Source organism: Dermacentor variabilis, chromosome 6 (assembly GCF_050947875.1).
Source record: "Dermacentor variabilis isolate Ectoservices chromosome 6, ASM5094787v1, whole genome shotgun sequence".
NCBI lineage: Eukaryota > Metazoa > Arthropoda > Arachnida > Ixodida > Ixodidae > Dermacentor > Dermacentor variabilis.
Genome location: NC_134573.1, coordinates 160,499,640 through 160,521,028, shown reverse-complemented (window position 1 = coordinate 160,521,028; position 21,389 = coordinate 160,499,640). Strand labels below are relative to the sequence as shown.

The window sequence follows — 21,389 nt, the reverse complement described above, 5'->3', positions numbered from 1 at the left end:
GCTTGGCAAAATGGCCGGAATAGCGGTCATATCGCTCTCCATGATTGAAAGCTTGAGTCACTCATCAAGTCAAAACGAAAAAAAAAAGAAAGATAAATAAAAAGAGAAAGCTTTCGACCTTTCGGACTGCAGGTGAAACCCGAAACGTCAGAAGCGTTCTGCTACGACTTTGATAACTTACCCAAACCTTCAATCATGCTTTTACCTGACCAGAGGAGTTTTTTTTTCTTTTTTTCGTCAAACGCTCGATTGCCACCGAGTTTACACAAGAGGAACTGTAACATAAGCGGCGAACTGCACGCAAAGTGAAACGTTCGAGCGAAGCAACGTGGACTCCTCGTACACACCGTATAGACACACGACAAAGCAACGGGCTATAGACTTCAAAGAGCTCGCGCGGCAGTGCTGCGACGCCCGTTATTAATTCGGAATACACGCGAGCTCTAGCACGACCGTTGCCGGCCTCCACGTGCGGGAGAAGACCCCACGTGACAGCCGCGTAGTCTTGCCGGGCCGGAAGCGGCCGCGCGGTCCCGTTATCGCAGCCGACGCAGGGGAAAGCCGGCGTACAGCCCACAGAAGGGCCTCGAGGAGCGGCACCGTCGACAGCGCAACGCCGGTAGCTTGCACCCGATTATCACCGCGCGCCAGGCGGCAGTGCGCGACAGGAAGAGGGCCTCGCTTCTTCGCGCCACGCATTCGCGAAACCCGCGGTGGCGATGGCGTCGGCATCTGCGGAAGCGCGAGCGTGAGCCGCGGAGGGAGGGACTGCACCGCGGAAAAGCTATACACGTGCTTGACACACGGTGGGATACCGTCGTAACAGTTGTGCATACAGTCAAGCCATGTGCATTAAGAAAATAAAATAAAAAGAAAACAAAAATAACTTGACGGACTTATGCAAATCCGAGCAACTCGTACATCAAAGACTGCGAAGCTGTAATATAACCGAGCTTTCGCACTTTTCAGAAGTGATGTATATAGGAGCCTAACTACCTGAAATCTCACCTCCGTCACTGCAAACGTTTCACTACATCTGATACAAGTACTTCGCCGTAAACCGAGGTATTTTCATGCGATTCACTATACCCAAGCTCAGTACTCATCTGGCGATATGTACCCAACCCATGCTCCTGTATATGATGCGTTGACTTCTAACTTTTAAAGGGCACTATCAAGTGAAAACGCAAATCAGTTTGGACTTGTGTTCTTTCAACACTGCATGTTTGTGTATTTTGCGGTAATAGGTTGATTACTAGAAGACGAAATGAAAGTCAAAAGTTCTTTCTTTTGCGCCCTAACCCAAGCATCTGTACGTCAGCGTGACATCACGGATTTCATTGTATTTCCTCGCATTTTAGCGGTTGTGACTCAGTAAAAGGTCCTGAAACTTGCTCAGTTCCTTTTCTCGTTATTCCAGAATGCAATGCAGTCGATCATTACCGATAAAAAAACTTAGCTAAGCCTGGGCAGACACCGTCAAAATATATAACATCACAGCCAGATGGCGCGGGAGTTTCAAGAAGCCATTGCCACAAGGTCTTTCTCAAGTCTTTTCTGGCTTCTCAAGCCTCTTATCAAGGTAAGATTGGCTTTTTTCGGTACTGTAGAAGGGCAAGTTAGTAATACAGCTCAAATTACTTATCTCTTCAGTGTCCCTCTAAATGCTCCACTATATCCGGTGCAACTTTTTCGCTGCAGCCGAGGTGTTCGCTGCGAATGCCCGAAAGTCCTTAAATCTTCCTATATGGGCAACCAGAGCTGGTTTCGCTTGCCATGAGAAGCGCTGACACGCACGCACGCACGCACGCACGCACGCACGTACGCACGCACGCACGCACGCACGCACGCACGCACGCACGCACGCACCTTCATTTCAGCTGCGTTCAGTCCAACTACGTTTCCCTCTCAACACCATTCTGCATACATGCTCCGCAGTACTGGTGCTTCAGTTATAACTAAACCTGTTTCGCTCATGCAGTTTTAAAGGAATGTGGGGAGTTGTATAGTAAGCGCTTGGAATTAGCAAACATGTAGCATTGTCATGACAGAGAGTTGGCGTTTTATCGCTGAACGCTCTATGAATACATGCATGAAAGCTGCGGTAAGTACTTTTAATTGGTGTTTAGTAGCTGTGAAGTGGGTAGATCCCCAGCATCAGAAAGAATTAACCAAAGAAATTGTGCACTTTTGAGTTTACCAGGCAACGTCAAATGGAACAGTAAGAGTACGACTGGCGTCATTCAACTGAACGAACGAATTGTTTATTATGGACACAGTTGATAACTTGCCTCGATAGAAAGCTACAGACGTTACAGAGTAACCGCACCACATCTACAGTTAGAAGTCACAGGCAGTTTTGTGTAAACACACAATTTGCGAGAGGGTGTGCGGCGGGGCCACCTTTCCTCTACTGCGAGCCCCTCTCGGCAGGAAGATAGCGGCTGCGCTCGGTACGAATTATATCACGTACGACACGGCGACAGACAAACATCGCGGGCTCTAATTTCTGTAAGGCGTATAGATATACATACAGAAAAAAAATAAGATATACAGTGTACAGCGTTGGACACGGCTGGAATGTACTTCATGAATACGTTTCGGGAATACGTGACTGGTGTCCAAGTCGCAGTTATTGCGACGCTGAAGTCAGGTACAGAGGAAGACAAATATAAAAGAAAAGCCTAAACAATGAGAACGATCTCGGGTCGCCCTGTCGGCCAGCGATTTCGCTGCGATTTGGTGCCGCCCATACTCCGAAAGCACCTCTTTTTCTCTCATCGTCAAGCGGCGGCATGTACCTGTTCCCGTAACAACGCCTGCCATTACAAAGGGGGGTAGGGGGGGGGGCGCCTTCCTATACTTTTGTTTTCAGCGTCGATAATTAACCCAACCAATAACCCAACGAAGACACGAAAAGATGAACATCAACACGGCGCGCCACACTTCTATACGCGCGCATGTATACGTGTGATAAGCGAAGACACAGCTCAAGAGTATATACCACCGCTCAGCTCGAACTATATATACCAGGAATGAGACACTTTTGAGCACTTCGCGCACTCCCCAAGAGCGCGCGCCTCCGTCTCAATTATCCCGACGTACATAATACAGCTGCTACCTCAACACGGGAAAAAACAATGCAGGCAAACGACCATGTACGTATACAAGGGGCAGAGAGACGCGACAAGCTCCCGCCAGACGTTCGCAACGAGCGCACGAATTCAGCATTACACTATATGTGCGCGATGGCGGCAACACTCATTCGCGAGCGCTCGTGACAGGACCGTTCTCTCCGGCGCCATCATCAACGCCATCGCGTGGCAGCTATAAACACGTCCGTGATGATCTCTCTCGCTACAAGGCTTTGCATTGTCCCCCCTCCCCTTCCCCCCTTGGACGTGAGCCGTGCGAAACTTCCACGCCGCGTGCGCGGTATAGACGGTCTAGACTATACGCGTCCTTTCAAAACCATAGCGCAACATACGCCAGCACACGAGCCCGAGCTGCACTGTTACGTCACAGGCGTGCGCGGCAGTCGCCGTCTCATTCAATGCAGAGGGTGAGAAGCCACGTTTCTCATTGTCGAGCGTCTCGTTCCGAATCACTTCCTTTATTCTTCTCGCGTGCAGGAGCTGCGGAAAACTGCAGCTTCGGACGGACACGCGTTGCAAACGCGCCGTTTAAAAGCAGCCTCGTCACTTGCGTGTAACCGCGATGACGAGCCGCGCGCACTATAGCAAACTGCGCAACCATGACCGAGAGTGGGTGAGAATACGTGAGAATACGGCGTGCGTTGACTCACGTGCATAGCCGGCCGCCAGCTGCTCGTGACGACCTTGCCAACTACTTTAAATGGTTACGCAGGCAAAAAGAAAGAGAGAGAAGAAAAAAGAAATGTTGCATTTTGCTCAGGCAACAATAGATGACCGAGACACGCGACCCAAAACAGATCTGCGCCGCAGTTAGCCCGAACGCAGTTCTAGGTTTCGATGCCTACGTATTCAAGTGTCAGCCTATACTGAGAGTCTATTACCTACGGCGAGCCTGCGCTCGTTGGTCACTTCTTTCCTTCTTTGCATCGATGTCCTACAGCGCAGTTTGTTAAAAAAGATAACTATAAACCGTCGGCACCCTGCATATACTCCTTGTTTGTCCCAATAGAAGTGATTCGGCAGTTAGCAGGGGCGCAACGCGCGTTCAGGTTAAATGCGACATATATACAGAAACGTTTCCTTGAATGAAACTCGCCAGATGCCCAGCAGGAAAGTCTCTGGTTGGGATGCTACTTCTTGGCAGCAGGAAGACTGCAAAGATATGAGACAGAATCTATCGGTGTTGAATCTCACTCTGCCCATGGTCTCGTTCATGCTGCATCCGAAATCCCTCTGTTCGCAAATGGAACGGTGTCAGGCACAAAAGATACCAGCGCGACAAGCCGTACTTGACACGGCCTTCTGTACACGCATGCAATAAGTTGATTGCATACACTAGTGCGCACCCAAGAAACAGCGTCGACGGAGCGGCGCATGCGCAGAGCGCGGTCTTTGCTTCGGCTTTCTTGTACGAAGTGAAAAAAAAAATAGCGTCCGATAACTCCGAAAGCGTCCGATAATAGACATGGCGATGCGCTAAGTCCACTAGACGACGGAATTAAAGCGGAAAATTATGAGGACGACGGATCAAAACATGATGGTGCACGACATGCGAAACTATGCAAATGAGCTACGAGGTCATGCTTAATGCCTAGCACTATAGTGCGTAAGAAACGCCTACATACATCCATGAGCTTGAAGATAAATGTCGCGAATTCGGCCAACAGTGATATACTAAATTGAAAAGGGGCGCTTCTTCTGGCTATGTCGGAGCAATACAAAGAAGGCCGTTACATCCTGCACCCCCGCACGAGCGCTCCGCAATGCAGAAGCGAAGCGAAAAGCTGCAGCGTTGGGCACGAAATCAGAAGCGGCTGCTGTATAGCATTTTCTTCGCGGCAGCGCCTATATAGCGGGAACTCGGAAGCACAAGCGGCGGGGCGCGCCTGCTGCGGGTCAGCTCGGGCACCGCGACACACGTAGGCACCCGCGCGGTTACGGGACCGTGACCGCGGAACTACAAGTCCCGTCACCACAGCGGAGACTTTCCCCCCATGCACCTTCAACGTTCAGCGCGCTGCATGCTGCTCCGCCAGTTAAGTGAACACCTGCGCGTGCTTGCGTATGCACGCGTGCGCGACGCTTTTTTTTTTTTTTTTTTTGCAGCCACTTAATCTCTCAGCCGTGCATGCTTCACGTATACTGAGCGAGCTATATAAGACTCCAGCTGCGCTAAGGCGCGCGTCACATAGAGAAAGAAATGTGCGCGCTCTGAAAGCAGACCTCTCGGTCGCGCGATATATGCCGAGCACCGCGCTTCCATGCGGCGGCGGCGACAGCAGCAGGCAGCTCTCTCGACTGCATGCATGCAGTCGTATTGCCTTGGCACGCATACCCAGCCTGTCGTCATAAACCTGTTGATCACTTGTTCTGCGCAATACCCCTACTTAAACAATTTCACTGAGCCCTCCCTCATCGCGTGTACCGGTCTGTATACTGCTGCCTCTCTGTCTCTCAACCTGTCCGTTGCGTCAATCGTTGCGTGCTCCTCAGCTTCCCTTTTATGTTTAACAACCTCTCCACGTTTTAGCTCCACAGGTTAGCGCTGCAAGGCTCGAGTGCTCTGTGTACACACTGATCGAGGTGACATTCGCAAGACTCGCAGGCTTCCAACAACGTCGCACTCCTCTGTCTACTGTGTCGACTGTACCAGAAATTACATGCATGTAAGCAACCGTTGATCTTTAGTATGCCACACCCAACAGAGTACATTACTTCAAAGGTAGCACACGAGAATAAGGTCCGCGGGGCGCCCTCACAAAAAGGCAGCCACCGGAATCGCATTAGACAGCAGTGTAATTACAGTAACGCACACAAATAACCATTTAGAAAACGTGCATCAGTTCATTTTCAAACGTCTGTGCTGCATGGCCACAAATATCGCCCCTTGTGAATTTCGAACGTCAATATGCTGAAGCAAACACAAGACCACTTAACAGAGCAGAACCACGCGCATTCAGCCTAGAGACACGGCGCTCGCTTTGCAGGCTGACCCCGTTCGTGGAAATTCGTGGCAAATTACATTTTCCACTCTCGTTATTTGTCCACCCTGGGCGCGCGACACGCAATTTTACGCCGCCTTTACAACGGCCGTGATACGGGCCGTTTCCATTGTACGAACCGTGCAGCCAATGCAGGCGGCCATCAGATGAAAGCGCGTTTAAAGCGACGGACAAACAGAAAGAAAGAAATAACTGAGAAAAGGAGCGAAAGGGCGCGAAATTCGGATGTACCGGTTTGCGTATACGAAAGTCAGGCAGGTGTTGCGAAACAAGCAAACAAGCGAAACGAGTTCAAACAGTCCGGCGACCAGATCAGCCCGCGCAGCTCGCTCGCGTATATACGCAATATGCCAGCGAGCGCTATAGTGACACTAAAACGCATGACAGGAGACCGCAGAAAAAGAAAGAAAACAGAACGAAAACAGAGCTAACGGTTCCGGCCATTACCGATCTAGCGGTATACGCTTTCGATTGCTTTACGGTTTTGCGAGCGAGCGCCCGCTCCTTTTAATACAGCTGCCCCGTGTGCAGGAAGTGGAACGCTCCGCTTTGTGAAACTCGATCTCCACACGCACGCACGCACGCACGCACGCACGCACGCACGCACGCACGCACGCACGCACGCACGCACACACACACACACACACACACACACACACACACACACACACACACACACACACACACACACACACACACACACACACACACACACACACTCGCCGAGGGGCCTAATCGCGGCGCAAAATCGGTTTCCACAATTTTCGAGAAATAAGCGGGCGTATATACACCTTGCATGGCCGTACGCTCTCGATGGCGGGTCAAGAAGGTTGACTTGTACACAATGTGACAGATGAGGGTGTGTCACGTTACCTATTATCTGAGCGTGCGCGCGCTCTGAAACAGGCGGGTGCACGTAATTGCGGAACGCCATGTGCGGCAATACCAGCGCTGGCGGGTTTTCGACGTACGAGGGCGGAATGCAGCTATGTATTGGCGGCGAGGAGTTACGGAGTCGCCATCTATCGGAAGCGCCTCGCTGGCGTAGTATGAGGGATCACGTGGCGCGCTCCTCATGGGTTTTGCTGTCAGCGCTCACTGAAAACATCACGCGCGAGCTCTCCCGGACATTTCTGTAAGTACTTTCGAAACGAGAGAAGTTTCTTACTGTCTAAATAATAATGTTGGGCAAACTGAAAGCACACAATCGTTTACAGACGCTATCTCTTTACCGAATACGTACAGTGAACGCCACTGCGCGCAGTCGCCGCGATGGAGTCTCCCGAACCGGCTTCTTACGTGAAAGGTAGGTAAATGCTGAGAGCAAACTATCTGAAATATGTTCTTATAGTGTTTGTATAACTAAATGGAGCGTAATAGAATGAAGCCTCAATGCAGCGATCGCGCAGATTCGCAGCGACCGACTGCGCGTCTGCATGCTTGTCCGCGCACTGTTTCGCTTTCTCCGCGCGCGCGTTTTCGCACCGTGCCATGAGCTTTAGGCCGCAGAATATGAGCATTTGACAGTATACAAGCAACCATTGTTGCGTGGGCGCTATCAGAGCTGTTCAAAAATAATTTCATTGTAGAGACTTCGACGCCTACGGGGACTGTGATGTGCCGTCGCGACGATTCAATCTTTTTTTTCTACTAAATTCTTTGACCTTTCAATACTATTTCTCGAGTTGCGTCGCACTGTATGTTTATCGGTGTTCTCAGCGTGCAATTCCCCGCTGCTCCTTTTTTGTAATCCAGTGCATTAATTCATAACACAAACATGACCATATGCCATGCTTTCTTTAAGTGTGCTTCTTACCGCTGCCTTTCCACTCCACTGAACTTGCCAGTATCTATAGCATCGACAAATTCATAGACCAAACCGTCATGACATTAGTCGGGCAGCGGACTCGGGCGAGCGTCTCAGTGCGCGTTTTCAGAACATCGCAGACCGGGCGCCGTAGCCGAAATCTTCCTCGCGTCTGTGCTTGCTGCATACCCGAGTTGTAGCCGATGACTGTTTGCCGGTTTTATGTTTCGCGAGCCAAGCTTCATACAGCTTCTTGTCCTGCGGCTACGTGTGAATAAGGCTGACACCGTGCTCCGTCGCGTGCGTCCGGCATTGCGGCACCGAGCAGTAGCCTACCATGTTGTGCGCCTTCAAAGGCAGCCACTACCTATTGTAGTGCTTTCAAGCGTTGTAAAGGACACTCGAAGCGGGAAAATCTCGCCACTAAATGAGGACCGCAGCGTACGAGGGAATTTAAACTCGTTTTCAGCTCGCTTCGGCGCGCCCGAAGCAGCCGACGCGGCCGCTATGCCCACGTGATCCCTCCTAGCACGTCACGCCGACGGTGGCGCCAGCTTTTCCAGTGGTGGAGCTCGAGGCCAATAGAGCTACGCACTACAAGCCGTGAGCTTGCAGACTCTTTTAACGCAATGCCAGGTCAATTAGACATTTAAGCATTACTATACCTGACTCAAAACGAAATCGCGGGATTTTTGACGCAAACTTTGCTCTCAAGACCGCTTCTGTCGCTCGCAGGTGTGACGAGAGTGCTTGTGGCCCAAACTCATTCGGCGCCTCAATGCAACCGTTATTTTGGCTTAATTTTACCTTGTATCTTCGGGACGTGGAGCAGTCGAGCTAAGTAGAACGTATATACCTTTCCCAGCAGGCAATCTTTAAGAGAACACAACGGCAACTATAGCGATGTGTTCGTGGCCGCGTTAAACTATACACGCTCTGAGGCGTTCGCGCATTGAGCAAGAGAGAGAGAGAGAGAGCAAGGACGGGAAAGACAGGGATATCAACCAGACGAGCGTCCGGTTGGCTACCCTACACTAACGGTGAGGGAAAGGGGGAATAGCAAGAGGAAAAGAGGGAAAAAGTGAGCACTGATGCACGTGGGATGACACACAGGGACACTACAAGCGATCTCATAAGCCGGTGCATTTCAAGCAGTGTACTAGTGCACGAATCACTTTTTGTGCCAGAGGCGGGTGTGGCGACGGTCCCAGTATCTTTGGGTGAGAGAAAAAGTTGAAAGAGGATGGATGTTTGCGCCATTCAAGTCGGAATGAGGGCTCAATGAATGAAAGCTTTCGTACACAGCGGTAAAGTCGCGCGCAATTAGAAGCCAAGAGATCTGGCCCCGCTGTTCCGCCCGAGTTGTTGATGATGATCTGAAAAGTTATTGCCCCTGACACATGCGGACACTCCTAAAGACGTTTGCGCTAGAGTATACTTGTATCGCAAAGGTCAGCACGCCTCCATTTGGGTCCTTTACAGTAACTTCGTTTATTCGAAGGAGTCTAGGTTTGCACGAGAGTCCCTTGGAGTACAAATCCACCGCACGTGCGCGCCGACGTATACGGGGTAGGTGCGTCAAAGTGTTTCCGCGTACATAACCTGGAAGGACGTCGGAGGCCTGTGGTGACCGAGCATGAAAATACCAGCAACGTTTGAGACTGGGTCGCCATTTCGGCTCCTGGGTTTCTACTAGTTGGCGCGCTAGCGCCCATAGGTCGCAGAAGCGCGTCCCGCATATTTCTGGAGCTCACACTATCACTATATACGTGATAGAGGGCACCCCTCTCGAGCCATGATATCATCAAATTCGCTCTCCTAACGAGTCCCACCACCCAAGCGACTAAACTGCGCGATTACACGAGTGTATATCATCTGCCTGTCCAATTTCCAGCACTGCATTCCGACCGCAGTCTGCGAGCGCCGACTCGATTTCCCACCGATGCATGATAGCGGCACCGCACGACGACGAAGCTCGCCGGCGGCGAAACGACCAAGCGAGAAATGCCAGCATGTAGCCGAGAAGCGACGACCTCGGCGGTTCCGAAAAAAGCACGCTTCGCCGGCCGCAGTCGCCGATCAAAACTATCACCACAAACCTCGTGAAACGGTGCTTCGCTTCTTCCCAGGCCAGTTCGTCCACGAGGAGCCCCGCAGGGGTACGCAGGGTGGCACACCGCAGCCACTCGGGTCGAGAAGCGGTTCGGTACGAGGCTGTGGCGGCGGCGGCAGCCAGCGGTAATCGCTTCCCGCTTATCCCATCATGGGCGCGCTCATGCTTCCCAGCAGCAGCAGCAGCAACAACACGGTAGCAGGGGGGGGGGGTTGCTGCCCCCCCGCACGAGCACTGACACACACACAGACGCTGGCTCGCAGTGCCGCCGGCACCAACGGGGTGGCGTGTCGCGTCACCGAATTGGATTCGAGTGCCGCCGCGCGCCACTTCGACCGGCGCCGACGGCGGCTTGGCCCGGCTGGCTGGTTCGGTGAACCACGCCCCCCCCCCCCCCTTCTTTCTTCACAACCTCCACTGCGGGCCAGCGACCGCGGCAGAAGAGGAAAGGGGTTCATTCCCCCACCCCTCTTCTACCTCCATGTGGCTACATACCCTCCCCAAGCACAACACATACCCTCCCCAAGCAAGGGGGCTCACCCTCCGGCGCTGCCTTCGGTCCCCTGCGGCAGTGTCGATGGTCGCGTCAGCAAAGCGAAACTATGTCACCACGGCAGCCACAGGCAGTGCCGCGGACGCGTGCAGCAGGGAGCAGTTCCGCTGGGCCGGCCTCGGTGGCCTGTGACCGAACTCCTCTCGCATTCGCTATACTCTCTCTCCCAACTTTATTTTTTTTCTTTCTCCTCGCGCCAACGCTTCACGCAGAAAGCGTTGTAGCCCCTCCATCCCCTCCCCCCATCCATTCCCCCGCTTCCCACCCATACCTTTCCTTTCAGTTCGGCCACAGCGGCAGCGACACGGTTAGCGGTCTACTCGGTGCTTACTGCGCTGACTTTGAAAGCGCCGAGCAACGGTTGCGAGAGGCGGTGCTGATAAACAGCGTGGTACAGTTGTTGGAATGTGGCAACAGAGTGTGGCCACATCGCAATTAGCGCGATAAGCCTGCGCACAAGTTAAAGATAAAGAAAAAAAATCGAACGACAGCAAGGCAAGGACTACACGCACACACTGCTGTTAGCGAATACCTGTCGGGTTCTTTACACTTTGCGTCAGCCACAATTGTGCGCGGTGAAAACACAACGAGTGTCGCGATTCGAAGTTACGTCGCCCTGCCTCGTTCTCAGAACTTTCAGAATCTTGCATCGTCCAGCGGACCCCTTTAAGAACGCTAAAACCGAGATGAATCTAACTACTTCGCCGTCTACAAGTTCAACTTCAAGGTACATGCATACTGAACTTATAGTCGCGAGATGTAAAAGCAGTGCACTTCCTAATACGTATACCATATTCCGGAGGCTTCGGCCGCGAAGTGTCGGAAGATTTCTCGCAGCTCCCGGCGTTATCAAAGAACGCGCTTCAACAGCGGCGAAGTCAGCACAAATGCAGACACAGATTTGCGGAAACACAGAATGCGACATTTAAAAGAGAACGAATGCAAGTTCTCGATTTTCGAGTTTAACAATCTACAGACGCACGTCGCGGTGGCTGGTACGACACATTGCCGATCGCGGCCGCGACCACGCCCGATGCACTTATAGGGGAACAGAGTATAACACGCGTGCACAGACAAACACACAAACAAACACGCCAAATCAGGAAGTTTAATGGCGCACGCCATTACGCGCCCTGCCTTACGCTCTCGCTCGCCCAATAGGCCAGATCTCGGTCGCAACAGTTGACGCATGGCTGACCCACTGAGACGAGAAGGACCAAGACGCAGTCGTACCTGCCGACTCCACCTCGACCCCGCGGCGCGCACGTCCTAAGGGTGAGCGATCGGGGCTGTACAACAAAAACGGCCTCAATCGGTGAATGTGACCCGCCGGTTCGGAGGAGGAGGAGAAAGCCGATTTATTTTTTTTAATTGCCTAATTGTCACATAAAGCTATGCCGCCTCAGAAATGTTATTTTTCACGTCGTCATGCACAGCATGAACATACGCACGGTTAATAAAGGGGAAAGTTAGACATCCACCCTACCGTAACAATTGCTATACAATGAAAACCCATACGGGTTCCTTGAAAGAAAAGCCCCGCAGTTGAAGAAACATTCGTCCTGGTCCGGGACCCGAACCCGGAACCACCGCCTTTCCGTCCTCTTATCTTCAACTGCGAGGCTTTTCTTTCAAGGAACCCATATGGGTTTCCACTGTAGCAATTGCCACGGTTGGGTGGATGTCTGATTTTCCCTTTATTAGTTACTTCTCTCCACCTTGCGGGTTTGCGCTGAACTATTACGTTGCACGCACGGTATTTTAATGTACGATTCTTTTCTGTAAGTGTGCATGTATAGCAGCATCCGACACACATATGACGAGCCAATAATCAAATTTGGGGGGATTCGCAAATTCGATGCAAGACATTCGAGCACACACGGCGCCAACAACGAAGCACTTTACTCGGATTACCTTATCTTTCAAAATGGCGCAGTTAACAATCCAGGACACAACGCCGTAGAGTTAAAGGCGATGAACACCCGAAACCTCCTAGGAGCCCAGTGAGTGCACTTACAAGAATGATGAAGGAAGAATGAAAGAAGAGAAGAAAGGAAACGTCGAAGTGAAACCGAAAGCGCGGGCTCTGCTCGCACCGCGGAATTGTTTCTCTGACCCGATGACGGAGCGGAGAGTCGGACCGCACGGCGCGGGCTGAGTGTACCGTATACGTCGCGGCGAAGGAAAAAAAAAACGCAAGAAAGTAAATATAAGAAGGAAGAAACAATCGAGGAAGCGGACAGCGCCGCAGCCGGACCGCCGCCTCGCTCTAAAAATGCGAAACCACCGGGAGAAACGAAAGCGATTCTGGAAGCATTTCTCTTCATCCTTGGCCGCCTTCTCTATGCCATTTTCTTTCTATCCGAAGGAAGAAAAAGAAGTGAACAAGACCACACCGCGTACGCTGTTGTATGCAGTGAGGAGTGGTGAGAAAGGCGGGAAGGGGGGTACAGGGGGCGGCACAGAACGACGCCGTGGGAACCAGGAAGCCAGACTCTGCCTGACTGCCGGTGGTGCGCACGAAAGCGCGAGCTCGCGCTTGTACACAACACCGCATAGGATAGATACGTCGGTGTACACACACACACCACAAGCGCGCACGCCACCGCCGTGTGTGTCCCACGTGCCACGATTGAGGCGGAGCACGCCACGGCATTTAACTCTTTACTTACACCAGCCGCGGACGACGATGGACACACATGTTTCTTTGCTGAAAGCTTAACCATTCAAATCCACGCTACGGGGAGGGATTTTTTGCATTTCCTTACTATCTTTTTTTTCCCATTCGAGAACGCGAAGAAGTGGGCCGTTTCCGAACATTGCGTACAGGAGAAACGACGGCTACACGTATCCGGCCGGCGAAATGAAGACCGGCGGGTCGTCGTCAAACTTGGAATCAAAGGCATAAGAGTCCCTCGATTGACCGTAGGCACGCCGCGCGGATTATATCCTTTCAGCCTGCCGCGGGAAACTGCAAGCTATCAGCGAGCTGAGAGAGCCCCACCGAGAGAAGCTTTTTCGCTTTCAAGAAAAAAATGCGGGGGGAACGAACGAAACAGATTCCGAAACCATAGTGATGACCCAAGGGAAGCGAAAAGAAAAAGAGGGTGCGCCAGTCGTTGAACGTCCAATGGGGAACTGCCGAACGAAGATACAAAATTTCTAGTTCGCAATAAACGACAAAAGTTTCAGGCGCTGACGAGATGTCACATGCCGGCGCTCCTCACCGGAAGGAAGGGAGCAGAGAGGGAGGAGGAACAAGTGGATAACTTTGGAAAAAAGAAAGAAAGGAAGGGTGCCCCTATCGCCTACGCTGCGAGTTACCTCGGTCACGTAGTTTGTCGTTTTGCCTCCCGCAGCTAACAAGGAACATTCCGGCGGTAAAAAACCTACGGCGGGGTCGCTGGTTGTTTTTGTTTGCCCAGATCTGTTCTCAGTTCGCTCGCTTGCGTGTGTCCAGGATCGTTGCGTTTTGCCGGAATTAAGGTACACAAGTTGAACCAACATATATACAGTGTCAACTGGGGAAATCAGGAATGCTGGTGAGCAGCGTATATTACATATTTCTCGCGCCTTACGCGTCACAAATCAATCGCGCAAAATTCATCAAAACCTATGCAGAAGCAACGTGTGCTATAAGTTACCTTTAATTAAATGCATGACGCTTAGAACACATATGGAAAGTGCCTCATTTGCATCAATAAAATGAATGTCTCCCGCTCATCGTGTGTTATATATCCGCGTCGCATAAACTGTGCAATCGCACTACAGTCATTATAGACTGCATACTTGAACGCGATGTGTCACAAACGAATTCGCTATTCCAATCAAAGTCGAGGCAAGAAGGAAAGTTCTCCGGCACTGTGGAAGGTATGTAAAATTTGCCCTTTGCGGAGGCACTGGGGACTTCAGTTTTATAATGCGAGTGTAACCGATTACGTTCGACATTCAAGCAGCAACTTCGGTCACGAAAGAGCCTGCATAGCCGCCATCGTTGTAAAAATGCGATGACAGGAAACACTGTGCATCTTTCGTATATATTCCTAACCACACGCCCGCCGCCTCCTAGGGCCTTCCTTTCCACGATACATTTCACCAATCAAAGCATATAGCACGTACTACGCGGCTACATGCACTCCGGTAGAAATCTTTGCATTTAATCAATGGATTTTTTTCTCGCTCTCTGTCCAATTCGGACGGATAACGGGTAAGAATATTCGCGACGAAGGTGATAAGAGGCAGTAGAGGTTACGGCCGCGGGAGCTCTGGAGTGTAATCTTTTACAGGCCGGACGGGAACGCATTTTTCTTTTTCGAAACGTGCTCAAAGAATGAGAAAGAAGGAGATTGGATACATCTAGTCACAATAATCCATTCATCATATTCGACGATTAATTTGCCCATACGTGCCCACGAAGAGCTAGATTAAAGGAACGTGGCATCAGAAAGCACTTTTGAAGACCCCAAAGTTCGACCTTCAGTTCCTTAAGGAAAAAAAAAGAAGAAGATCGTGCTTGCAAAGCGGTAATGGATGCAGCGCGATAAAAATGAAAGTGCGGTATGCATATTCATCACCATGGACACGTACCTACTCGCCCACCTAATAACCTCACGCCTGGCTTTTGCAAAATAGCTTTCAGCATTCGCTGTCCCTCTTGTCTGCCCGAACAAAAAGAAGACAGAAGAACTTAAAGATCTCTTTTAAGTAAGATGTTCGAAATTAAATTTTCGGCGAGAGGGGGGCCGAAATAAGGGTCACGTCGTCGTCCGTATACGAGGCGTGCCCTCTGTGAAGAAACCCTTTGTAGCAGAGCCGGCCCAGCGGCCGGTCACGTAAGAATCTCACGCGGTCGAACCGCGACAACAAACGTCGAAAAAAAAACAAACAAAAGCGCACACTCACTGCGAGATGCCCGCATAACGAAGGGTGGAGATCAATAGCGCCGCTGTTCTGACGCACCTCGCGACGCGACGGCGCGGCTTTATGGCAGGACGGACGCGTGTGACAGGCGGCCGACGAAGTGCTCCGATCGACGCTCGCCGTCGTAGCAGGCCCACAGCCGCCAAGTTCACTGCGAAATAACCTCACGCCCCCCTCCCCACACCCTTCGGCCTCTTCCACCCACTTGCGCCCACCTCGTTTTCAGCTACGTGATGCGCTGCCCTTTCGGCGCCAACAACAGCTGCGGGTGATCACCCGCGCGCAAACAGACGGCCGCCCCAACTGTCGCAGGATGCGCCTTTCTTTCTCTTCCTTTTTTTGATCCTGTCCCTTGAGCGACGTCCCTTGCAGCGCAACGGCAACAACATCGCACGCGTGCCGTCACGTACAGTCACACTCGCAACGCGTGTCCTGCAGAGCGTCGCGTCATTGCGTTGTACGAAAAGCATAACGGCGAGCCGCGCACAGTGCACGAGTTAAGTGAACCGCGTCTCGTTTAGGATCGCATTTCCCGCATTACAGGAAACCGGGCTCGTTCAATGTCGCTATATGCGCCGCTCGATGCATACGTGGTACCGTTGTGCACATTCGCAACGAGAAAGAGGGGAGGGTGGCTTGAACGAGTATAAGCGAATGCAGGGAGCCTTCGTCGTAGCGGATATAGATCGCGACAGATGCATAGTCACGTGGTAGGCTATAGGCATAATACGCGCAAGCTTTGCAAACTTAGAATAGACAACATTTCATTACGTATGCAGCACCACAGGCTTTTAGAACAGACCATACGCAGTCCATGGAAATACGAGCTTATAAGGATTAGCGGAATATGGACTAAAACCGGCCAGCCGTAAAAAGCCCATAGCTATATAGACGTGAGTATACACCTATAGACATTTAGAATTGGAGAATAGAATTTTTGCAAATCGCAACCAGTGTCATACTAAGTTATATAGACTACATATATATAGACTACGTTATATCTATAATTCTGCTCTGTACAATTCGGCGCCTCTCTTTCCGGACGCGTATGTATATATATATATATATATATATATATATATATATATATATATATATATATATATATATATATATATATATATATATATATATACCTGGACGCTGACTTGACATCCTCAACCACTTCCCGACCACTTCCTCGTTTTGTGAGCCCGCATAGCGCACTGGCGTGTAGCGAACCGCGTCTCCTACATGCCGAACGACATTGTTTCTGCGCCAGAGCGTTTTACGCGTAATTAGCTTTACATCCTCCCTGCGGGGCCCTGCGCGGCGCGACCTTTTATGCGTTCCGCAGCAAGGTCACCCTGTCGGCTTACGTCCGCTTCGATGTCAGCGCACGCGCATCGCCGGAGTCGGGTCACGTGATATTCGGCAGTGCGGATCGCGAAAGATCCGGTGCCGGATCTCGGCTGAGGGGGCGAGCGGATATGTGTACCCACGCACGCGGTACATCGCGCGGCACTGCTCACATGCAATGCAATTATTACATAGTACGGCCACTGTGCGTATAGACACGCGTCGACAACAGGCGGCCTCGAAAATGAGGCACGCGAAAGACGCGCAAACATCGACGTACATACCAGGCACGCCCTATACACATAGGTTACATGCGGTTCTACACTGACTCCTGCAGAAGATTATCGAGCGCAACGTAAGGAACGTACAAAATAAGTTAAGTCAATGAACACTGCCAGTCGAAATCGAGACAAGAGGGAAAAGGAAAGAGTCAGGAAACGATCTGCGCACCTTTTAAGAGGAAAAGCTACATGACGAGTTCGTCACATCTGTAGCTTCCGGCCAGCAACAAGCCTGCAGGTCAGCCCGGCCATTAGACGCGGCCGTGTTTCCAATACAACGCGTCGACCAATAGCCACACCGACTGACGAGATGCCCGTGACGCTATATAAGGCCTACGACGCACCGCGGGCAATTTCCTTTTACGAGCCAGCCGGCGGTTGCCGAGTTACGAGGGCCGCGTGTATGACTGCTAAGGAACGCGACCCTCCGATAATCTATGGCAGGAATGCAGTTCCGAGAACTTATAATCGCGCATGAAACTCTACAAACGGAGGATGCATCTTGAGGACGTTCGGCGCTGCATGTCGCCTAGGTTTTCGACATTCGTCCGGAACCAATAGTACGAATCATAGCCGCGAGTAAACAGACTACCGAAAAACTTCGCGCTACCGACATCAAGTTGTCACGCGACAAGGTTACGCCGCGAGATGGGGTTTAACAAAATTATCGCAATTGTGACTCCTCGCTCAACAGCTTGCAGTACACGCGGTAACAATGTCGCCTGTGGCTGAGTTTACCCACGGGTACGAACAATGCTTAATCCTGACAATGGCAATGATTTTGTTTATCCTCAAGGACGATGGGGGAGCCATAAGCAGCTCGTATGTGTACACTAGGCAGCACAAGGAGTGTATCATGACACTATGCGCGCTAGATAAATACAATGCATAAACATGTTTATATTTCGGTAAAACGCCCCTCCCACCCCTCACCCTCCCCTCGACGCCAAGTTATCGAGTAAGCAGGCTAACAGCTCCAGCTTTCGCTATACAGCGCATCTATCTATACCCATCTTTTCCCAGTGCGTGGAGTTCACTTGCACGCGTTAGGCAATATTGCAGACGCGCAAGCACCCGAGACGAGCAAAAAAAAAAACCGCGCAGACGACGCGCAGACGGCCACGCCGCGCGGTGCTCGCAGTATTCGTCGTAATGAAGTCCGGCGACGGGGCGCGGCGACGTCGGCCGCTGCTGCCGGCCGATGTGGCGTGCCCGCAGGCAACAGCGCACGTCGAGGCGCCGGACGACGCATCAGGCCGCCGCGACAGAGCGGCGTCGGCGGCAGTCGCGGGACCGAAATCGATGCAGTCGCGGCAGCGCGTGCCTGTCGGCGACGTGCTTCCCGAAGCTGCAAGGGGAGCAGGGTGGAGGGAAGGGGGGGGGGAGAACTGCGACTACATACTCTTCCCGTTCTAACTGACAAAGACTTTCGCTGACACAGTACAGACACTTCTGCAAGGTATAGTTCTCTGTTAAAACTGTCAAGATCGCACTTGTTGCTCACAGTGCGTGCTTTGTAAAGTGTTGTGCGCAAACATGTTTACGCATAGCACGTGTACGGCCTTTACAATGTCATCCCCATCCGCACCCTACATTTCCCCCCCCCCATGTTTTCTCCCCTTTATCCTCTTTCCCTATGCATATAGGGTAACAGGCCTGAGACAAAGCTCGTCCGGTCGACCACCTCTGCTTTTCGCGCATTAAGTATTCTCTACCTCTCGACCAGATCGCCTCCTGAAAAAGCGAGTTTACGTAGTGCCTTCACATGACTGGGTAGGGGGTGGCTTGTTTACCATATATAAGGTGCTCCTACTAACGTTAGCCGAGCTGTTGAAAGAAAAAAAAAGATATTCGAAAAACAAGGCGCAAAAACAATTTTAAGACCTGCGGTGTTCAGTCGTCGGAATGCTGACGAGCGGACACCGTAGGTCTTTAATTGTATACTGCACCGTGTTTTCTAATATCCTTTTTTTTTTTCGTTGGACAGCTTGGCTAACGTTAGCTGGGACACAGGGTATAATCTCAGTTTTCGCAGAAGCAGCGCCGCTCCACAAACGGAAAAACACTGAAACAAGAAACAAACACAAACACCCATCGATATACTATTATATCAAATAATGCTCGAGACCACTACAAAATAGAGCGACCTACACACAGTATGCGCAAATAATACAGTTTCAGCATACTGCTCCATGTGTTATCGCTTCGGCCAACCACCAGACTTGGGCGTGTTAGCTATAGCAATAGCTTTGGCTGCAGGCGTGTATATTCGGCTGGAAAATGAAGGATGCGGTAGTGGCAACGGCGCGGTAGTGTCAACGGCGCAGTAGTGGCAACGGTGCGATAAAGCACACTAAAGCCGCGTTCCAGCCTACGTAAGCTTCATCCGAATCGTTCGCACTGGTTGTATAAGCGTAAACACATAAAGCGAAACTATAGTTTGTTCAGACTTATTGTCGCACTGAGCGGAAACTGCGCGACATTCGCAACCAGCCTGAGCATTAATGTTGGAGTGCCCGCTACATTTACGACAGGCACAGATACGACTGTTACGACGCCACCAATGCGCGAAGCAGTTTCGGTTGGCATCTTCCGGTCACGGGGCTTCCGTGCTCCTCAGATTCCTCGATTAGAAAACCGACGGGTCGGTGACGGCCTCCGACGCTGCTGTATAGTTGCCGGTGATTCTGCTAGCACCTTTGCTAGCGCTCGTAGGCTAATCGGCGCCGTATTGAAAACTTCGTCTCTCAGTTGTCCGAGAGCGCTGACTGGCCGGTCGAGAGAAAAAACGTATCTAACCGAAGCACTGAATGTGAACAATGGGCGACTTTTAGCGATGCAGCACAAGTTCAAGCAGTTACGTTAAATACAATTAAGACATTTATGGCAGATGCGACTGTAGTCTGAACACGGCTTAATGCGAAATAAGAACCGCTGCATCACGGCTCTCTTATCTCCGCCACCTCTCTGCAGAGCACAACGCTGCCTGCTTGCATTAACCGAGACACGACTTTGCTTATCTTACGTAAAGCATTACGTGGAATCACCCGCCTGGTGACGCCAGCACGGAAACAATTAACGCCATTCATGCGGCGATATACTAATGACTTTCGGCTGCGCGAATGGACAGAAATGGAAATGCATGCCCGACGACAGCGCCGGATCGTGCTGGGAAGGTCGCAGTGCGTGCCGTATCGCCTTTCTTTAAAATGAACGTAAACCTGACGTATAGCTGACAAAGTGATAGGCAGATATAACCATCCGTTACGGCGCGTGGTGGTTTATTAATGACGACATCAATGATACAGCTACGAAGCTACTAACTACGAAGCATGGACTACCACTTTCGACAAAAATGAAGAGGGCGAAATCGGAGGGACACACAAAATAAGGACAGGAAACGTATAGGGAGTTCGAGTGAGAAATAAAAAAAAAAAAAACACTTTTCAACAGCCTGACATAAACGAATTTTGTTCATTGTCTGAAAGTACTATTTTGACCGCAATGCGTGACCGCACCATAGCAACAATAGCCACGCGGGATGTTCTGGACTGCTTGTCTCTTTCTTTTACCGCTGTGCAGGGTAGCAGGCCAGATCGTGGTAGCTCACGCCGACCTCTCTGCCTTTCTAATAAATCATTTCTCTCTTGTTTAAGCAACAGCTAGTAGCGTTGCCGCAGTTAACTTGAGCTCGAAGAAGGTCCCGAGACACCAGAGTCGACCGTATATATATATAGCCAACAAGAGAGACCGGTTTGCGTGTGGAAGCGCCGAGCACGAACAATAACTTGATCTCGGACCGACAGGGATCATCACAGCTACACTTCGATTGAACATGATCAGGTATTTGCGGATACAAGGCGCTAAAGAGCGGCTAACGCAGTTGCGGACGTGATTGCGCACAATTGAGCAATCCAAGGTAAGACGGCCGATGTCTCGGTAAACGCGCGCTCTAACATACCTTCGAATACCCACCCATACGGAGATTGGTGACGCGCGCGCAGTTTATGTCTCTTAGGTGCGGTAAAAAATAATCTCGCTGCTTGGACTGGTTCGTGAAACCTCTCAGCGTCGTGTGTGCCTCCGAGATGTGTATTCCCGCAAGACTTTAATTGTGACAGCAAATTATACCGACAAGGTGCACTGGTTCGTGCCATGTGCCATGTCTGAAAACTTGTGTGTCGTATACGTGTAATGACGCAAAAAAAAAAAAAATTGAA

General features: G+C 51.1%; 1 protein-coding gene across 6 annotated transcripts in view; it reads right to left on the bottom strand.

Moving 5' to 3' along the window:
- LOC142585591 (protein FAM107B) overlaps positions 1-21,389 on the bottom strand; it is a 189,018-nt gene that overhangs the window by 27,260 nt on the left and 140,369 nt on the right. The window contains exon 1 of one of the 6 annotated variants that reach the window (XM_075696469.1): positions 15,533-15,661. The exons of the other annotated variants lie outside the window; for them this stretch is intronic. Within the exon in view, the coding sequence (XP_075552584.1) occupies positions 15,533-15,548 (16 nt within the window). The 5' untranslated portion in view covers positions 15,549-15,661. Of the gene's footprint in view, positions 1-15,532; positions 15,662-21,389 lie in introns of those variants that run through there. 6 annotated transcript variants of the gene reach the window in all.